Source organism: Tachyglossus aculeatus, chromosome 18 (assembly GCF_015852505.1).
Source record: "Tachyglossus aculeatus isolate mTacAcu1 chromosome 18, mTacAcu1.pri, whole genome shotgun sequence".
NCBI lineage: Eukaryota > Metazoa > Chordata > Mammalia > Monotremata > Tachyglossidae > Tachyglossus > Tachyglossus aculeatus.
Genome location: NC_052083.1, coordinates 17,594,883 through 17,616,576, shown reverse-complemented (window position 1 = coordinate 17,616,576; position 21,694 = coordinate 17,594,883). Strand labels below are relative to the sequence as shown.

At 42.3% G+C, this 21,694-nt stretch overlaps 1 protein-coding gene across 2 annotated transcripts in view; it reads right to left on the bottom strand.

Moving 5' to 3' along the window:
* Nucleotides 1-21,694, bottom strand: part of TNS3 (tensin 3) — a 201,155-nt gene that overhangs the window by 163,900 nt on the left and 15,561 nt on the right. Inside the window, exons 2-7 of one of the 2 annotated variants that reach the window (XM_038760159.1) lie at nt 16,943-16,995; nt 16,086-16,257; nt 12,667-12,717; nt 11,850-11,972; nt 5,894-5,958; nt 1,835-1,918 (exon numbers count right to left, since the gene is read on the bottom strand). In XM_038760159.1, the coding sequence (XP_038616087.1) occupies nt 1,835-1,918; nt 5,894-5,958; nt 11,850-11,972; nt 12,667-12,717; nt 16,086-16,235 (473 nt within the window). In that variant the 5' untranslated portion in view covers nt 16,236-16,257; nt 16,943-16,995. Of the gene's footprint in view, nt 1-1,834; nt 1,919-5,893; nt 5,959-11,849; nt 11,973-12,666; nt 12,718-16,085; nt 16,258-16,942; nt 16,996-21,694 lie in introns of those variants that run through there. The other variant, XM_038760158.1, reaches the window with a different exon arrangement.

Here is a 21,694-nt window from a genome sequence, read left to right as displayed (position 1 = left end):
GAGTGGCAGAGGTGGGACTAGGAGGGTAGTTTCCTTCATTCCCACCTAGACTGTGGGTCTAGACTGACATATCTTGTGGGAAGGACATTCTCTATTTCTTCAACAGTGTTCCATTCCAAAACACGTACTGAAAACATGGATGATAGTAGAATGGTAGGTATGCATGTTTGGTTTTATAGTCTGCTACCCTCTGTGGGAGGTTGTGTGCTGGCCTGGTGGGAGGGGGAGAAGCCTAGCACAAATCCAACTTTTAAAGTCTGACTTAGGGACGTGGAAGAGGTGGGAAGAAAGCCCGGCAGGCCTCAATAGGACTACCTGGCTCCAGACCTGTGTAAAATCCAGGAAGCTGAGAGGAAAGAAATGTTCTAATTCAGTGTAATTAAAAGCCCGAGGGCGCTTTAAAATGGTCATCAAAAATCTCCTCTGTCCCAGCTGGCCGTTTTTCACGGACGGAATGAAACAAATCTTTTTATAGCGCAGGCTCCTCTAGCATACTCTAAATTCCAAATGCTCATGTCCAGAACTTGAAAAATGCAACTAGAAATTCCATAAGCAAAACATAGGAGGTCTCTGTCTTGCAGATCAAATTCCTACCCAGCTCAATAGTCAACTCGACCCAATAATCGGAAAGTGTCCGTACTAAGAACTGAATAGATTTTATTGAGAACTACTTGCGTTCAGGACACCAGGTTGGTGATTGGGAGAACACAGATGCATTAGTTAGACTGGTTCCCTGCCCCTCAAAGAGCTCACAATTTAGGTGAGAAATTCCTATAAATCCCTGCAACACTGATATATAATCTGATTCTTTTTCTATTTTTGGTGAGTGGGTTCTGTTAACTCGAATGAGGTCATTAATTCGCTATAGTCTTGTGGATAGCAATCAGTTGGTATTGTAATTCTGACAATGTAAAGTCATTTACTCAAAGCTAAGTCTCACCCAGATGGAAAAGTCATTAATGGAAATCGCTTCGTTTCCTTTGTGACTGCTACTTACAAATGAATTAAAAGTGTATCTACATATTGAACACCACTACTGAACACTCAAGATCAACATACATCACATACCGAGGTGTGGCCTAGTATATATCACACAGGCCCGACAGTTAGAATGACCCGGGTTCTAATCCCAGCCATGCCATTTGTCCGCTGTGCGATCTTGGGCAAGTCACTTAACTTCTCTGTGTTTCAGTTATCTCATCTGTAAAGTGGGGATTAAGACTGTGAGCCCATGTGGGACATGGATTGTGTCCAACCCGACTAGCTTGTATCTCCCCAGCACTTAGCACAGTGCCTGGCACGTAGTAAGCACTTTACAAATACCATAAAAAAAGAACCATATAGTCAATGAATCATTTGATCTAGGTTCAGTCCCCTAGGATGGGATTTAGAGATTTGCAGTCTGGCTTCCCCTGCTTTCAATCTTGAATAGATATGCCGATATTTAACCACTCAATTTTTAATTTCAGGGGATTTTTTACAGGGTCTTCCACATATGGAGGTGACATATTTCTCATTGCGTATCACTACGGCTGCTTCCCTGCCTTTCTTCCTCTTCCTTAAGGGAAGAATGAACCAGAGGATGAGAAATCCTCACCCAGAGCCAGAGTCATCTCTGACCAATGTTGGACGACGTTACCAGACGTTAAATCAAAGTAGAGAACGGTGCTGTGCATGGAATGGGGCCTAAAAACGGTAAGAAAATTCATTTTTCAAGTGGGGGAAATTTAGGAGAGACCTTTTACTACAGTAGTATGTGTCTTTTTAAATAAAGCAAATTCCCTTCACAAACATAAGTCGGCTACAAACAAAATACACAGACGTGTATCCGTACCTTTTTTGGGACGGCTGCATTAAAGCTGAAACTTTATCATCAAAAAATTTCTTCATTGCAAATCTGTCCAGGGCTTCATCGGCACTGTAGAAGTAGACAGAAACAATGTGTTATTCCAACGGATGCCTTCTCTGACAGCAAGGTAAACTGGGCCTATTGTGAATAATCATTAAGCTCACTGATTCCCGTAGAGAGATATTTGACACCCATTTTTTTAATGACATTTATTAAGTGCTTACTATGTGCAAAGCATTGTTCTAAGCGCTGGGAAGGTTAGCACTTACTATGTGCAAAGCACTGTTCTAAGCGCTGGGGAGGTTACAAGGTGATCAGGTTGTCCCATGTGGGGCCCACAGTCTTAATCCCCATTTTACAGATGAGGTAACTGAGGCACAGAAAAGTTAAGTGACTTGCCCAAAGTCACACAGCTGTCAAATGGTGGAACCAGGATTTGAACCCATGACCCCTGACTCCAAAGCCCGTGCTATTTCCACTGAGCCACGCTGCTTCTTGTGGGGATACTAAAAGGCAGACTAAGAAGAGGAACAAAGTCCCCAGAATCTTTTCCTCAGTCTCTAAGTTTGTTCAGTCAATCAATGATCATGATCCACAGAAGTTAGAGAACATTTGAGTTTTGTGTAGCCTCGTAGCTCCTTATCGGCAGGGATCTTGTCTACCATCTTGCTTAGAGAAGCAGCGTGGCTCAGTGGAAAGAGTCTGGCTTTGGAGTCAGAGGTTATGGGTTCGAATCCTGGCTCCACCACATGTCTGCTGTGTGACTTTGGGCAAGTCACTTAACTTCTCTGGGCTTCAGTTACCTCAACTGTAAAATGGGGATTAAGACTGTGAGCCCCACGTGGGACAACTTGATCACCTTGTATCCCCCCCTAGCATTTAGAACAGTGCTTTGCACATAGTAAGCGCTTAACAAATGCCATTATTATTATTATTATTACCATCTCTATTGTACTATATTCTCCCAAGAGTTCTCTGCACACAGTAAAAGCTCAATAAATACCATTCGTTCATTGGTTGAACCAACCTGCTGGATCATAGAAAACGCCAACCCCCAGGAGTTCAAGCCTCCCCCTTCCCTAAGAGTCCAACAATTAAGAAGCTCATCTGCTGGTCCCCATAGCTACTCTTGGGATTGACATTTCAATCCCAGGAGCCCCAGGACAGTATTGTATTATTTGGCCTCAAATGTTTCCTCTGCTGTTGATGAGTTTGCCAAGTACAAGAGAAATCCAAAGAGGAAAGAACATTCTGGACCCACTAAAAGTACTTGAAACTACCGCCTGGTGTAAATATGGCCTTGTGGACTTTTACTTTCAACAGTTAAATGCAATTTTGCTAGGAATAAGATTAGGCATTAGGTCACTCCACAGGGGCGACTCAAGTAACGCTGAATGGATATACGTGAATGAATGATGCCTCATGGTAATGAGTTCACAGCTATCCATATTGGATGCAGTGGATTTCAAAGCAAGCACTGCAGACATGTCACTGACACACTCCAAAAACACTATCAGAGTGACACCAGAGGCATGCCTGGTTTGCCTAAAGCACCATCAGAGGAGAAAGAAAATTGGACACCAACAACCAAAGGAGCTGACTTCTCATTTAATAATGATAATGATAATTTTGGTATTTGTTAGGCACTTACTATGTGCCAATCACTGTTCAAAGCGCTGGGGGAGATACAAGGTAATCAGGTTGTCCCACTTGGGGCTCACAGTCTTAATCCCCTTTTTCCAGATGAGGTATCTGAGGTAACTTAATACAGTGCTCTAACCACAATAAGCATCTAAATATGATGGATGGATGGATTGATAGACCACGTTACCTCTCCCAAGAATGACTGAAATACCGGCTGGGCTTACTCGGCATGATGTGAGATGGAGTGCAGTGCTCTGCACATAGTGAGCACGCAACAGATTCCACTGATGGACCGATTGCCACCTCATCTCAGAGGCATCCCGGAGGAATGGCGTAATAACCATGTTTCCAGATTTGTTCAAGACTTGCAGTAGTAGTCTACTGAGTTGTAAGCATCCATTTGTCTAGCACTACATTTACGAAATGAGACCACGGGGATTCATTTTACCTAATCTGTGACAGCCCCTACCCCTCAAAAAAATCTAGTCTTCCCATAATAATACCTTTCTGAATAAATAATAATGGTAATACTAATGAGAAAAATGATAACGCTAAACTCCATGGGGGCTGCAAGGAGAAATCCCAACATACTTTGCTTTGAAAAATCCATTTGGAACAAATTCTCAAGTGAGGTGAACTGATCCAATGAGGCTAATAAGACTGAATGATTGATACCCTTACCATTAAAGGTCATCAATACTGCTGTCATAAAATGGCCATTTTGACCCGTGCTGATGAACACCAAAGGTGGTCTGTGTTGCTAGATCTGCCTAGGTGGAATAAGGTCTTTGGCAAAACGTATTTCGATGACATGATTGAACAAGCGTGACCAGGAACCCTAACAGATCCAGAGAACACACAGCTACTTATTGTCACCAGAAGGAGGGGTTCAGTTTTCACTTGGACTCCCACTTCAGGAAATTTGGGGATTAAGCTGCTTCCCTGGCTGGAACACGCTCCCCAATTTGTTTCCAGAAACAACATTTTTATAGCAGTGTTTCACGTCTTAATGCTAAAAAGGAAAATGTGTGCTCCCCAATCTGAAGAGTCCCCTGTTTTTCCTTCAGACCCCTGACAATGGTATGTGCATTCCCAAGCGCTTAGTACAGTGCTCTGCACACAGTAAGCGCTCAATAACTATGACTGAATGAACGAATGACAGTTAAGGGAATGGAAACAGTTCGAGGCTCACATGGGAAGCGTTTGGAAAAAAAAGTCATTTAGACACATACACAAAGAATGAATTTACACTGTCTGCTCACAGGGCAAGCTGTCTTGGCACTGGTCACCAATAGAGTCTGCCTGTTATTAGCACTCAACCTAGGGAAAAAGTCAGATATCTCCATTTCCAAAATGAATACGAAAAACAGAAAGAGAGTACTGGATACTGCAATGGAAAAAGTGAACGGGAGGACTGAGAGAAAAACGTCTCTTTGGAGACATTATCTAATCAAATCTCTACTGATGGAAAGAGCATGAATGGAAAGCCCTAACCCAAAGCCAGTACCGGCTGGGAGATCTATCACAGTAAACTCTAGTTGGATCTTTACCCTGCTGTAGAGAACATTCTGTCCTTCCTGGCCCAGAGAGTAATGTAGGAGGTGGACTACTAAGACATCAGTGTAACTAGATCTCCAAAAGGGTACACTGAATTCAGCAAGAAAAATACATTCAAAACCTTCCTTGGGCCTTTCTGTGAACAAGAACTGGACAGATATAAGGACTGGGGATTCCTTGTTTTTCCTAAAAAGATTAGGATGACCTATTAGGATGAACTATTGAATCTTTCTACCCACACATCGGACCTAGTACTTTTCTTCCCTCTTGTCTAAATAACAATAAAAATATCACAACAAAGTGGACTGAATACAATTTAAAGTAAGTGCAACGAAAAATCATCAGTTTCCAACTTGAAAAAATAACAGTAGTACCTTTATAGCGACTTGTTTTCAAGGCAGGTTTTCACCACAGCTTTTATGAAGCTGGTCCATTTCTGTCTTTTAAAACTACATTTTTAAGTGTGATATTCAGATTTATCTATTACTGCTTTGGATATTTAAAGAATGAGAATATAAATGGATTAGGAAGAAATAAGAAAAGGAACCTTATGCTCTTCTTCAGACCCAAATCATTTAATCATTCTATTTATTTTATTTTGTTAGTATGTTTGGTTTTGTTCTCTGTCTCCCCCTTTTAGACTGTGAGCCCACTGTTGGGTAGGGACTGTCTCTATATGTTGCCAACTTGTACTTCCAAAGCGCTTAGTACAGTGCTCTGCACACAGTAAGCGCTCAATAAATACGATTGATGATGATTTAAACTCTTTGAAGTCTAAAAGCAACTTTATTATTTCAGCACTATGTTGACATAGTGTGCACTTCGCTCTGATTTTCAACTTACCTGGCTGAAACATTGGTGAAGTGCATATAAGAAGATATCACAACCCCAATTCTTCCTTTTCCACCCTAAGGAAGAGATGGGGAAAAAGAATGAACGTTTTTTCTTGAATTTTGTAACAGGAGGTACATGTAACACAGAAATCCCTCATTTCTGTATGTTATCTGGAATGAAGCATCTGCTCAAATTAGGAAAGGAAACAGTCTTACGACTCAAAGGAAACCATTTCTATGGGCAGAGTCTGCTCCTCTTCCACAATCAAGAGACTGAAGTTTCAAACCAGTACCTGCCAGGGGACCTTGCCCACACTAAAAGATTTTCACCTGCTAGATTGAAAGTTTCCTGGGGGCAGGGACTGTATCTATCACCACTATTAGTTCTCTCCAACACACCAAATATGTTGCTCTGCACACAGTAAGCACTCAATGAGAACCATCACTTGATTGATTGGTTGATCAGCAACATGGAGTTTAACTCAGTTAATGAATTCTGCAACCCCCAGGGGAACACTGTCTACAGATGCACTGATAGACAAAGAGGTAGGAAACAAAATCGAAACAGGCCAACATGGACTCCAGAAACTACAAGGCAGAATGTGGTAACAAGGGGATTGTACTTTCCAAGCGCTAAGTACAGTGTTCTGCACACAGCGCTCAATAAATACGACTGAATGAATGAAGTGGGCATCAGATTCCACATCACTTTGAAGGTCTGTAAGGTCTATATGGTGGGACATCCAAGCTTTTATCAGCAACAGTTTCATCAGCATTGTCTGTGACCCCTCAAATGGCAGGAGATTTCCATCAATGGGGTCACGAAACACAGTCAGTTGAGGCAATGCTCCCATCTATACAGCGTCAATAGCAGTGTGGCCTAATGGATGGAGCAGGGCCATGGGAGTCAGAAGGACCTGTGTTCTAATTCCAGCTCTGCCACTTGTCTACGGTGTGACCTTGGACAAGTGGCTTAACTTTTCTGTGCCTCTGTTTCCTCACCTGCTAAAAAGGGATGAAGACTGAGCCCCACGAGGGACGTGGACTGTGTCCAACCTGATTATCTTGTACCTACCTCAGCGTTTAGTAGAGTGCCTGACACATAGTAAGCACTTAACAATTACCATAAAGAAATACAGCACCACTGGACAGGAGATGTGAGGAGAATGGATTTAGCAAAATACTCCACTACTTCCCCTAACCACAGTCGATTTTAACGTCTGTCTTCCACCATAGGCAGCAAGCTCCTTGCGGGGAGGAATAGCGTCTGCCAACTTTATCGCACTGTACTTTCCCAAGCATTTAGTTTAGTGTTCTCCACACAATAAGTACGCAAATACCATTCGGTAATTGATGGATTCTGAAAGAGCAGCTAAATAGTACCTGAAATGAGGCATGCTCAAGCCAGAAGGGTAGTATTACCTGTTTGATGATAAAATGAGAGCCAAAAACAGTGTATCACAACTGTAGATTTTTGAGCGACAAACCTGACATTATCGGACAAGGGGTTGCTCTCCTGGAAGACTTTGTGAAGAGAGGGAAATGAGCTCAACAACAGAGACTGGCCCTGAATGGAACAAATCCATTAGCACAGCAAGGATCTCTCCTTGTATGCAAATAATGCAAGAGAAAACGCAGGACAATAATCACTCTGTAGCATTTATTGAGTGCTTACTCTGCGTAAATCACTATACTGTTTGGGAGAGTATGATACACTTGCTAATAATAATTATAATAATGATAGCATTTATTAAGTGCTTACTATGTGCAAAGCACTGTTCTAAGCGCTGGGGGGAAACAAGGTGATCAGGTTGTCCCATGGGGGGGCTCACAATCTTCATCCCCATTCTACAGATGAGGTAACTGAGGCACAGAGAAGTGAAGCGACTTGCCCAAAGTCACACAGCTGACAATTGGTGGAGTCGGAATTTGAACACATGACCTCTGACTCCAAAGACCGTGCTCTTCTGAGTCATGCTGCTTCTCTTGGTAGACATGATCCCTTCATGTTTACAAACAAACTCACACGTGTGGATAGCCTCTCAGCAACCAGTAACACTGTATCCCTGCAATCCCAACTTAGCCTAGGGAACGCCATTCCAGAGTCCACAGAGATAACAAAAATGGACTGGGAATGAACTCACCACTCCCCTAAGAATTCCTGAACCTAATATAGGGAAAGCATATTGGTCAGCCAGGAGACTGGGGAGAGCCCAGGTTGCTGCACACACACTCCCAACACTTTGGCAGATTCATTCATTCATATTTATTGAGCGCTTATTGTGTGTAGAGCACTTTACTGTGCTTGGGAGACTGCAATATAACAATAAACAGACACATTCCCTGCCCACAGCGACAAAATGAAAATGATACACTTCAGTTCATCGGGATGTTTCCCTGCAGACGGAAGAGCCTACATTTTTCCAAATGGGTGGGGCTGTTGCAACCTTCAGCAAACAGACAGGGACACACTGAAATTCAACTCTGAGCATGTGCGAGATTCCCTTGAACAGACAGTTACTGCTTTCCTGCTTCCTCAGGTACAGAAACAGGTGTTTGCTTTATTATTTTTTTTTTAACATACCAGTTTCCCTGTTGTGTGCATTCATTTGAAAATCATTCCAGAAACTATGTGCTGAATTTATTCACATACAATCTGGGAGCTTCACTATCAGAGCTGACACAGTGTAAGGAGAAATCCCTAATGGCCAACAACTCCCTCACCTATCAGTAACTGGAGAGAATAAAGAGATTAAATGAGCAGTTTTAAAAAGTGGTGATTTCTCAGTCTGAAAATGAAGATTTCCAAAGAAAGCCCCATGTTTTGGGGGGCTTTTTTTAATGGTATTTGTTCAGTACTTACTATGTGTCAAATGCTGCTCTAACCACTGGGATAAGTACAGGTTAACTGGGTAGGACAGAGTCCCTGTCCCATATAATAATAATAATAATAATGATAATGGTGGCATTTATTAAGCAATTACTACGTGCAAAGCACTTTTCTAAGCACTGGGGAGGTTACAAGGTGATCAGGTTGTCCCATGGGGGGCTCACACTCTTAATCCCCATTTTACAGATGAGGTAACTGAGGCACAGAGAAGTTAAGTGACTTGCCCAAAGTCACACAGCTGACAGTTGGCGGAGCCGGGATTCGAACCCATAAACTCTGACTCCAAAGCCCGTGCTCTTTCCACTGGGCCACGCTGCTTCCCCCACATGGGACTCACAGAATAAGTAGGAGGGTGAACAGGTATTTAATCCCCGTTTTACAGCTGAGGAAACTGAGGCACAGATAAGTGATTTGCCTCAGGTCACACAGCAGGCAAAGGGCAGAGTTGGGATTAGAACCCGGGTCCTTCTGAGTCCCAGGACTGTGCTCTTTTCCCTAGGCCACGTTCCTTCTTTAGTTCTGCGGCTTCCTTTTCTAAGCCTTTATAGTTTTGCGGGTAAGATCCTAGGTAATGAAAAGGTAACATGTTTGAATCTGTAAAATGTGTAGAGGAAATAACAAAAAACATCTGTGCCCATTGCATGTCTAAGTGGCCACAGGGAGGGTACTCTCAGTGAACCAGATCCTGAAATGAAAACCCAAAGGGCCAAGCGCTTTTCCAGAGGATCCAGGAAACAACAGCTGCTGCATCAGTAAGGCTAAACTGTTAATCCCCTAGAAACCTGGAGAAAACCTAGGGAAACAGCATGGCCTTGAGGAAAGTCCACAGGCTGAGAGTCAGACGACTCAGGTTCTAATCCTGGCTCTACCATCTGCCTGCTGTGTGACCTTAGGAAAGTCGCGCCACTTCTCTGGGCCTTAGTTATCTCATCTGTAAAATGAGGAATAAGACTGTGAGCCCTAGGTGGGTCAAAGACTGCATCTAACCTGATTAGTTTGTATTTAGTTTGTATTACTTTGTATTTACCCTAGAGCTTAGTACAATGCCTGGCACAAAATTAGTGCTTAACAAATATCATGAAAAAAAGATGAAAAAATACTACATTTATACAGCAAACTAAGACAGATAGTGAAATAATAACCATAATAATAAGGGTATTCATTCATTCATTCAATTCAACTGTATTTTTTGAGCGCTTACTGTGTGCACAGCACCATACTAAGCGCTTGGGAAGTACAAGTTGGCAACATATAGAGACGGTCCCTACCCAACAATGGGGAGTCGTTAAATCCTAACTATTTGCCAAGGACTATACTAGGTGCTGGAATAGTAGATACCAGCTCAAATCGGACACAGTCCCTACCCACACATAGGACTCAAATTCTAAGTAAGAGAGAGAACAGGTTGTAATAATAACTATGGTATTTGTTAAGCGCTTACTATGTGCCAGACACTGTACTAAGCGCTGAGATCCTCATTTTATAGATGAGGAAACTGAGGCACCGAGTATTAAGTAACTTGCCCAAGGTCACACGGCAGGCAAGCAGCAGAGTTGGGATTAGAACCCAGGTCCTCGGATTTCCAGGCTCACGCTCTTTCCCACAGGCCTTGCTGCTCCCTCTACTGAGAACCGGGGCCTATGGTTTAATCAATTTCCACATATTTTCTGCACTGTGCACACTGTAAACACCTGCAAATAACTGTGATGAGTAAAAGAAATATCGATGATTACAAATGAAAAGAGAATATGGAGCAGCAAGGTTTCTTTTGCTAAAAAACCACGATACACTAAAACATCCACAAAACTTCTAACATCTGGTCCTACAGAATCAATCAATCAATCAATCAATCGTAATCACTGTACTAAGCGCTTGGGAAGTACAAGTTGGCAACATATAGAGACAGGCCCTACCCAACAGTGGGCTCACAGTCTAGAAGGGGGAAAATACTTTCTGGAATGCCTTGGAATGTGACAGGCATGAGCTAATTCACCTGACAGGGAATAAGAATAGTAATAATGGTAACTGTTAAGCACTAACCGGGTAAAAGCACTGTGTCAAACGCTGGGGTAAATGCAGGAAAATCGGATCAGACACAGTCCCACCCTAACACAGGGCTCACAATCTTCAGAGGGAGAAAGAAAGGAATTCAATCCCCACTGTGCAAGAAATTGAGTGACAGAGAAATTAGGTGACTTGCCCTTATCTGTTTGCATTGAATCAATCCCAGCTCTTAGCACAGTGCTGAGCACATAGTAAGCACTTAACAAATACCATTATTATCATTCTTAAGGTTACGTAGTAGACAAATAACAGCCAGGAATAGAACCCAGGTCTCTGACTACCAATCCTGTGCTCCACTATTCATATTATGTCTCTGAAAGTGTTAATGACAATTACTTGAAATTAGGACATAGGCCATTTTTCACGATGTAACCTCTAAACAGTCAAGAGCTTACGAAATTGTTTTATGGCATAAGTAGAGCAAATGGCCAATTCATCATTTTGATGGGTTTTAACATGTTCCAGTTATTTCAGCTAACAAGTTTGGTAAGCTCTCGGTGAGGCATTATTCAGTGGAAGGAATACCTTTTAAAGTTCCTTCAAAGGTGGGAGTGAAGCAGAAACTCAAAGGCAAGGGGTTCCAAACAACTCAGATGAGTCACTGGACTATTGACACATCCACTGGTATCTTCCAGGTGTCACAAAGGTGTAAAAGAGAAAATTAAGCCCGATCATCTTGTGGAAGGAAAGCCATTTCCAGAGGGTTTTTAACTGTCAATATTAGTCCAGCCGGCATCCTGCTCGAGGACCCAGACTACGTCTTTATTAGACCAGTTATCAGTTCTAGGCTAGTGGGCACCAATCAAACTAAATAGCTTTTCTAACTAAGGTGGAAAGAACCCCCAAAATGTGTTAATCTAACTTCAGTTGTCAGAGGAGGAGGAAAACGCTTCCAGAGGATCTGGATTACCACTGTATTTTGTTAAGCGAGGTCATTGGGGGGAAAACAGAAATCTCAGTTATCCCGATGCCCGGGGAATAGCAGGAAAAATGGAAATGCACTCTCGCTTACCCGACAGTGAATAACCACCACATGCTGAGGATCATTGTTAAGCCACGACTCCTTGGCTTTGCAGATTGTACACATTTTGTCCAGAGGAGGAGCATGCAAGTCAGGCCAACCCACATCCATAATCTAGAATGAAGGAAAGCCTTGTAAAGCATTTTTTAAGTGCTTTAAGGAAACTACTTCACTTAACAGGATCTAGCCCTGGGTTTCTTTTCAGATATCACATTAAGAATCAGGCCCAGATTTCTGTTTTTGGATACCGTGATGTGGAAATAAATAAAACTGTCTCTCTGGGTGTCTTATCTGAATTTCTGGAGCTGGAATGTGAGTTCCAGATATATTCTTTCAGCGGCAGTTACAGTTCAAGGGTATGTGGGTGTGTACACAGGGCTGAAGAGGTATTGGGATAAGAGTCAGTCACCAGAAGGTGTTTGCCACATCTCCTCTCACACACTGAAATCTCGAAAAACAAAACTATCAAGTCCCCCCACAAACAAAATATCCAAGAGACAAGGGAGTGTAGTATCTGAACTGTACTTGCTATTAAATAACAACATTGAAAAACAAAGAGATAAGTACACTAATATAAGGAGGTGGGAGGAGAAGCTAAAATGACTCATGAATCACCCGACACGAAAAGATTAGGATACGTTCAACGACGGGGCAATCACATGCTCAAGAAAGTGCTCAACCTGTATCTCAACCCAAAGCATGAAACCTATTGAGACAGCTATGTGTTGCTATGTATATTAAACTTAAGTGATGTTGCTAACCTCGTTCTGTTACATTTTACAAAATACGAACATTGCAAAATAAATACCTTTGGGTTAAGCTTCGTAAGATCACATCTCTTTTCGGAGAGGTTCAGTACCTACAGCAAGGAAAAGAGATGAAATATATTAACATACTCGTGGTATAAACTCTGGCCTTGCCAGACATATTCACACAAAGTGATAAAATTTAACCATCAGCATCATCATCTATACTCATGAAATTCATATTAATACACAGATGCGCATTAATATATATAAAGAAATATTTTATGAAATTTTTCATATTGACTTTAAATATATATGAAAATACAAGCTTTCAGTATGCTTTCAAAAAACCCGTTGGCCTAAAATAAAAGCACTGCCAACTTTACATGTTGTTCATTTGGGATCTCTGGGTCAAAAAGCTTTTTCTGAATTATAATATTTTCAAGCGTACATGGAAACGCTCCATCTCGATTTCAAATTTGTCATTAAATCTGATATTTACATCACAGCACACTGTGGCTTCACACCATGTCCACACAGGTATCCACATGCCCAACACAGTCCCTCCGGCAGCAGGAGTTGAAACTATGTATTATGCTACAGATTTGTTTGTGCTCTCATGGGCTGGGATGCTCACTCCTTGATGGTAAACACACCTAATTCTGCACTCGCTGACTTTTGAGGTTGAGCTTCAGTGAAGAAAATAACTCAAAACAATCATGCCTGAAACCAAACATCCTGTCCTATAATCCACACATTCAATTTAATTTGGCATTCATATTTAGACTGTGAGCCCACTGTTGGGTAGGGACTGTCTCTATGTGTTGCCAATTTGTACTTCCCAAGCGCTTAGTACAGTGCTCTGCATACAGTAAGCGCTCAATAAATACGATTGATGATGATGATGATCCTGTCGGGAGTCCTCATCAATTCCGATTCTATTATAACTTCAGAATCTTTAAAATCAAGAAAAAAATGTAATGAGTTTTGTTAATAAAAGAACAATAAACAGCAGTCTCCATTTGTATAGGTGGATCCTGTTGACCCAAGCAAATGAATGGGAAGGTAGGGCACATATCCTCCAAAAAAAAAAAAGTAATAAGTTGATCCCATGAACCAAAAATAGCATTTCTCCTTTTGTTAGTTGGACACCTTTGACTCAGGCAAAAGAAGGGGGAGCTCAAGCAAATATCAAAATAATTCATGACCCAGGATTCGTTGGGAAGAAAAAGAGGCTTTTGTGAGCCTTAATAATGCAGATTACAGCCATCAAAAGCATCCTGTGAAGGCATAATTCCCCAAATCGCTTTGCTTTGTGCCTAGGCTTATTAAAGAAGATAGCTGCTTGTGGCCTTTTTATTTGGGAAAATTTCCTACATTTCACAGGTCCCAGTCTCTCACCTTCCTGAGATATACTTACCGCCTGGGAAGAGAAAGTTAGAGAAGACTCCATTTCCCTCCTAAGCCAAAAACTTTATGCCCATCTAGGGGCCTTCTTCCCTGGCCTACGGGGCTCTGCGGGCAAAAGCAATTAGAGACTGCTGCTGGCACCCTCTTCTCTCATCTCCAAAACGTTTTTAAATCCTGCCTAACAGATTTGTAGGGAAGGTGCAGAGCCAGGAGTGGCTGCTTGGATACCAATTCTCAGCTGGAGGGAGAGAAGAAGCAGGATTCAAACAGTTCTGTGGGTCCTTACAGGGAAACCAGAGGAAGGGGGTTGAGGGGAGGGTGTCTGGCTGAATAATTAATTCTTTACAGATGCTCCCCAGGAAGCCTCAATTTCTCTCCTGCCCAAAATACGGAACTGCTAAAGGAAGAGAGGAGCAGACTGCCAGAGTTGAGCGTCTTGAGTCTGCTTACTACCAGGTGTCTATAGGTGTAGTCAGTAGACTGTAGGCTCATTTCTAGATTGAAAGCTCGCTGTAGGCCGGGAATGTGTCTACCAACTCTGTTGAACTCTCTCAAGTGCTTAGTTCAGTGCTTGGCACACAGTAAATAAATACCACTAATGATGATGATGATGACGGTGAATTTTTAAATTACATCTAAGACTCCATGCCCCCAAATTAATGATACTTCTAAACTTTTCCTCTTTATGTACATGTGGTTTTTTGGTCCCCCCAAAAATGTTACGGGATTACTATTATTATTCCTAATAGTTATTACTACTACTAATAATGTCTGTACCAGCAAGTTCTCCATGGAAAATCAATCAATCAATCAATCATATTTATTGAGCGCTTACTGTGTGCAGAGCACTGTACTAAGCGCTTGAGAAGTACAAGTTGGCAACATATAGGGACAGTCCCTACCCAACAGTGGGCTCACAGTCATACTTCTGGATTTCCTTCTCAGTAGTCTAGAACAGAGGTTATTTTAAAACATTTCACTCTGAAAATTTGAAAATCCTTAAAAAATAAATGAAAAACATTTGCATCTACCCCAGTGCTTAGCACAGCATGTGGCATGTAAGATGCACGTAATAAATACTAGGTGCGTTTTGGGTTTTTTTAATCAATTTTTTTTGGCTATAAAATAATGTGATCTTTTCCCTCCAGTCCTTGTATTTTATTTATGCATTTGAAATCAATCCATCAAATTTACTGCACACTTACTGTGTGCAGAGCACTGTACTAAGTGCTTGGGAGAATACATTTATAACAGAGTTGGTAGGTGTGCTCCCTGCCCACAAGAGGCTTACAGTCTAGAGGTGGAGACAGACATTAATATAAATAAATGAATTATGGATATAAGCATGATAATAATAGTATTTGTTGAGCGCTTATTATGTGCGACGCACTGTTCTAAGCACTGGGGTGGAGATAAGGTGATCAGGTTGTCCCACGTGGGGCTCACAGTCTTAATCCCCATTTTACAGATGAGGTAACTGAGGCACAGAGAAGTTAAGTGACTTGCCCAAAGTCACACAGCTGACAAGCGGCAGAGCCGGGATTAGTATAATTGAAGTGGACGGAGGGATCACGAATAAATAACAGTAGATTCTGGAAGTGCTAATAGAAATCCCTACAAGTGAACTTGTTCCAAAGAATATTTGTTTTGTGCTCCAAAGTAAAGGTGTATACGCAAACCAATCACTTATAAAGAAAACAAAAAATAATGGATATCTTATTGAACAAATTCTGCCTTTGTGTACCAGTAATACCTACATCATCAATAAAGTGGGATACACTTCTAAATTATTATTATTGTATTTGTTGTATGCTTTCTATGTGTGAAGCACTACTCTAAGTGCTGGGGTAGAAATTAATTTATCAGGTCAGACACAGTCCCTATTCCACATGGAGATCACAGTCTAAGCTAGGTGGGAGAACGGTCAGGTTTCGCTTATTTATTGCTGCTGGATTCAATCGATGTTTCCTAAACCCAATCAATCAATCAATCAATCGTATTTATTGAGCGCTTATTGTGTGCAAAGCACTGTACTAAGCACTTGGGAAGTACAAGTTGCACCAACGCTTACCAGGTAGTTATCTCCATGTTTGGATTTCAGCATCCGGGTTACATCTTGCAGGTTATGTAGGTACGTTTCCTCCGAACAGTTGGTGGGGAAGGAGACGGCGATGATCCGCTCCGTAATGTAAGTCAGGTCAAGTTCATAGCCTTCCTCCATAATGTGGTCCAAAGCAGCACACCTGGGAAAGGACGGATATTGCAGGATGAGGAGAGAGCAGAGGAAGCGGGAAAAGGGAAAAAAGGGAACGTGAATGAGCAAAATATTACCAGCCCTGCTTTCAAAGAGTTTGGGGGTGAAATGTTGGGTAGGGACCGTCTCTATATGTTGCCAACTTGTACTTCCCAAGCGCTTAGTACAGTGCTCTGCACACAGTAAGCGCTCAATAAATACGATTGAATGAATGAATGAAATGTTAGGGCTTCTGGAAATTATTTTTCCAATTTTGATCTGGTGAATGGCTTGGGGCTAACCGCCATTGTTTTTTTCCTTTAAAGATTGCACTTTTAGGTCATTACAATTTACTAGGCAATTTACAATTACTAGGTTCAGGGCTTTAAAAACAAAAATCTTAAGTCTCTTCGCATATTAATCAAGAGGGCATTATAGGATCTCACATGATTAGTAAGCCCTGAGTAATACACTGTTCTTCAGGGTTTCTGGAAATGGGGAAAGGGGCACCACAGAATTTTTTCTGAAATTAAGTTCACTCCAGAAACACCTAATAGGGCAGTGGGCCATCTAGCCCAGTATTTTTTCTCCATAAGGCAACAGGAGAAAGTGGGTAAGAGCTGCCTCCTTGACAACCCACCTAATTCTGGATGTGCCATCTGAGAGGTAGAAATATTGGTTACAAGAATACTTACTGAGATAATTTATCACAGCAGAAAGATGAGTTTTTCGAAAAGCTGCTAGAAGTCTGAAAGACAAAAATCAATAGTTTTTAAAGGGCCATATGGTAACAAAATCATCATGCCACATCATCACTCTTACACCACTGATTGATTGATTGACTGAAGGGTTGACTAACCTTTCCCTCCAGGCAAAGCTGCAGGAGACACGATAACAGTTCTGCTGTGGTAGCAATTTCTCACCCTCAGTGACCACCTAGAGCCGTATGCGGGCCAATGCTGTAGGATCTGGGTTGCACGGAAAGCGGCATTCCTTTCTCCGATTATAATCAATCATATCTATTGAGTGCTTACTCTCTTCAGAGCACTGAGTCTTTGCAGGGCACTGAACTAGGCTCTTAGGAGGGTACAACAAATTAACAGACAGGATCCCTACCCTCAAGTAGTTTACAATCTAGTGTATTATTATGGTGTACAAGAATGTAAGCTCCTTGAGGGAGAAGATCATTCACTGTACACGATGATGATGATGGCATTTATTAAGTGCTTACTATGTGAAAAGCACGGTTCTAAGCTCTGGGGAGGATACAAGGTGATCAGGTTGTCCCACGAGGGGCTCAGTCTTAATCCCTATTTTACAGATGAGGTCACTGAGGCACAGAGAAGTTAAGTGTCTTGCCCAAAGTCACAAAGCTGACAGTTGGCAGAGCCGGGATTTGAATCCCTAACCTTTGACTCCAAAGCCCAGGCTCTTTCCACTGAGCCACGCTGCTTCTCGTAATACAGTGCTCCGCACACAGTAAGCTGTCAATAACAATGATTAAGAATGCCTCTTGCATTCTTAAACACCACTCTTATATCAGCTAGCTTTCTACTTTATGGAGGGGAAAAATGGGGCTATTTATGTGTTAAACTAGATTACAACCTACATCAGTGGTGTTGGTTTATATGGTCTAGGATGCAATGGGGGGCTTAGAAGATGGTGGTGATGATGACGATGATGACAACATCACATTTAAATCATGTTAACCTCACTTGAGAAGACAGATGTTAAAATAAATTAAAGTTAGAAGGAAGAAGCAAATGTAATGTACATGGGGTTATTTACATGAATTACTGCTTTAATAATAATGACTGTGGTATTTAAGTGCTTACATGTGCTAGGCATTGTACTAAGCATGAGGTGGATACAAGCAAATCGTGAAAGACACAGTCCCTGTCCCATGTGGGGCTCACAGTCCCAATCCCCATTTTACAGATGAGGTAACTTCATCATCATCATCATCATCAATCATATTTATTGAGCGCTTACTGTGTGCAGAGCACTGTACTAAGCGCTTGGGAAGTACAAGTTGGAAACATATAGAGACAGTCCCTACCCAACAGTGGGCTCACAGTCTAAAAGGGGGAGACGGAGAACAAAACCAAACATACTAACAAAATAAAATAAATAGAATAGATATGTAAAGTAAAATAAAGTAACTTGAGGCACAGATAAGTGAAGTGACTTGCCCAAGGCCCCCCAGCAGACACGTGGTGGAGCCAGGATTAGAACTCATGACCTTCTGACTTCTGGACCCATGCTTTAGGTTATGTAAGCTAAGAAGAAAAGTGCTGAGAGAGGTTGTGAATGCTTAGGTGGCACAGAAGTACTGAATTGAAAGGAGGGGGCATATAAACAAGAAGGGATTAGATATTTAACAAGGAAGGCCTCCTGGGGAGAGGTTTCATTTTAGCAGGGTTTTGCAAATGCGGAGAGCCAGTTCGAGTCAGGGGGGCGGACAACAAACAGGTGGGAGAGATGAGAATGAGGCTCAGGAGTGGGATGTAGTGGAAAATGAGAGACGATACGCAGAAGGAAGGACGCTGATTGAATACCTTGAAAGCTAATGGTCAGCAGTTTCTGCTGGCTATGAAGAGGAATGGGTATCCACTGGAGTTTTTTGAAGAAAGGGTAGTCACATAAAGAACGATGTTTTAGAAAAATGAACTACTTTTTAAGTAGCCCGGGAACCGTCCAGAATCCATACTGGTCGGTGAGCTTTAGAAGATAACAGGCATGGTCAGGGAATGTTAGAGTGAAAGACTTCACAAACTGAGAGAGAAGCCTTAACTGACCAAGAAGACTTCAGTGAAAGGGAAAGAGCAAATTATGGATACCCGCAGGATCGTGACTAATCATAATAATAACAATAATAGTACTTGTTGAATGCTTACTATGTACCAAGCACTGTTCTAAGCACTGGATAGCTACAACGTAATCAGGTTGGACACAGTCCCTCTCCCACATGGGGTTCACACTCTTAATCCCCATTTTACAGATGAGGTAACTGAGGCCCAGAAGTTAAGTGACTTGCCCAAGGTACCACAGCAGACAAGTGGTGGAGCCAGGATCAGAACCCAGGTCCTTCTGATTCCTGGGCCCATGCTCTATCCATTAAGCCACAAACTCAAAAAATAAGGGAGAGAGGTCAGACGCAGAAATCAAGGTGATGTTTCAGAGAGAATCAAGAGAATAGGAAAACAGCAGAACACTTTTCAGATCCCTAAAGCACTGAGCATGGCAACCAAGCGTTTCAAGGCTCCAACTGTGCTCTAGGATATAAACCGGAGCAATTCGTGGATGTCCACGTGTCCCTGGTTCCACCTGAATACAGGCTCTTTGTGTGAAACCTAAAGAGGCTCGTTACACAAGGCCTCATTATTCTAAACAATAAAAGTTAAACTTGAAGTTGAAGGTGCACTACATCACATCTGAAAACAGCCCACTATCTTAGATCCTGGTTTGATAATTACCTCGACTGTTTGTTTCATAATGGGCATCTGTGATGAAATCAAACAAAACAGAATATAAGGCAGTCCAGCAAAGGACACGTAGGATAGGAGCCACACATTCGTGAAATTTGAGCAGACACCAAATGTTTCTCAAAGCAAGTCAAGTTGGGAAAGAAATCTAGGCTCTTTACGTTATTTTTAGCAATTATCCACAAGCTTTTCATTAGCTATGCCCTTACCCACTGCTTTATCCATTTTAAGTCTGGTAGCGCAGTTTGTCTGAGGGGAAATGGAAACAAGCTAGATTTGACAGATAACCTGAATGTGTTTCCACAACAGTTTTCAGCAGTAGAGGAGACTTTGTAATAGTCACTGCAGACCAAGTACACAGAACTGGGGACAGTTTTTCCAGAAGCCCACACCAATCTTCTTCCAGTTCAGAATTCTGCGCTACTCATGAAAGTTTTATTTAGGGTAATCCATATTTTTGAAAAAAACTTCCGAAAGCCATATGTTTTCTCCCCCGTCTCCCAACTCCAATAATCCCCACCTTATATTTAATCTCTCCTGCCCATCGAACTTCTTTACACTCACCCTTTATCTATTTCCCAAATTCCTTGGTTCTCCCTTTCTCCTCTTGCAAACTCTCATCTCATCCACTCTTTTCCCTTAATACTTTCTCATTCCCGTCTTCCCTTGAGTGGACTGATATCACACACTTGGCTCCTCTAATGCCAACCTACTCACTGTACCTCCCTCTTGTCTCTCTTACCACCGACAACTCGCCCCCGTCCTGTCTCTGGCCTGGAATGCCCTCCCTTGTCATATGTGACAGATGATCACTCTCCCCCCCTTCAAAACCTTACTTACAGTACATCTCTTCCAAAAGGCCCTCCTTCCTCAACTGAGCCCTTATTTCCTCTTCTCCCATTCCCTTCTGCATCACCCTAGCACTATGATTTGCACCCTGTATATACCCCTCCCTCAGCCCTACAGCACCTATGTATATAACCATAATTTCTTTACTTACATTGCTGTCTCCCACTTTAAAATGTACGCTTGTGTGAGCAGGGAATGCCAGGGAATGTATCTACCAGCTCTGTTCTTTTGTACACTCCCAAATCCTTAGTAGAGAGCTCTGCACACACTAGGAGCTGGGTAAACACGATTGATGGAATGAAGATCCAAAAGGGCCTGAATGTTTTCACATAAGTTTCTGTGGGATTACCACGAGACACTTCCACCTGCTCTGGGGATTTGTGGCAGGAGGTAAGGCAGAGCTGCTGAGCTACTGCTCAAGAATTCAGTGTCTGGGGCCCAGAATGGTACGTACCCAAGATGCAGTTAAAACTCACGGGAAACCCAAGGTGGGTTTCCTGCTGGACAGTGGGAGGGAGGGGATGGGGTCTATCAAACCTGCAGAGTGGCCTTTGTGGGCTGCTGGCTCCAGCCGTTCAGGGGGTTCCCTCTCTTATGACCCTAGAAGAACTTCAAGTGAGCAAGGACCAGAATAGACCCATGATTACTGGCTCCAACAGGGTTTAACTCCAGAAGCTGTTTTCCAATCCCATTCCCTTCCTGGGATTTAAGAATAGTACCATTTGCTCATTCAATCGTATTTACTGAGCGCTTACTGGGTGCAGAGTACTGCACTAAGCGCTTGGGAGAGTACAAGAGAACAATTTGCAGACACATTTCCCTCCCGTGATGAGAACCGATCCCCGTCGGCATTCAGGGGTAATGTAACAGCCATCCAGCCTGACAAACCTCGTTACTGGGCCCAAATCGTATTCCTCTCTTGATTTCAAACATTTATGTATACCATGCACCTATCTGCCAATCCTCTGTTAAACAACGTCACTTACAATCAGAAAAATCCAGTTGGAATTATCCAGACGGGCCACTCTGAGGGGTAAATTAACCAGGAAACCTCTCATTCCTCAACTTTCATATACAAATCCAGTGGTAGCTTACATTCATTCACTCATTCAG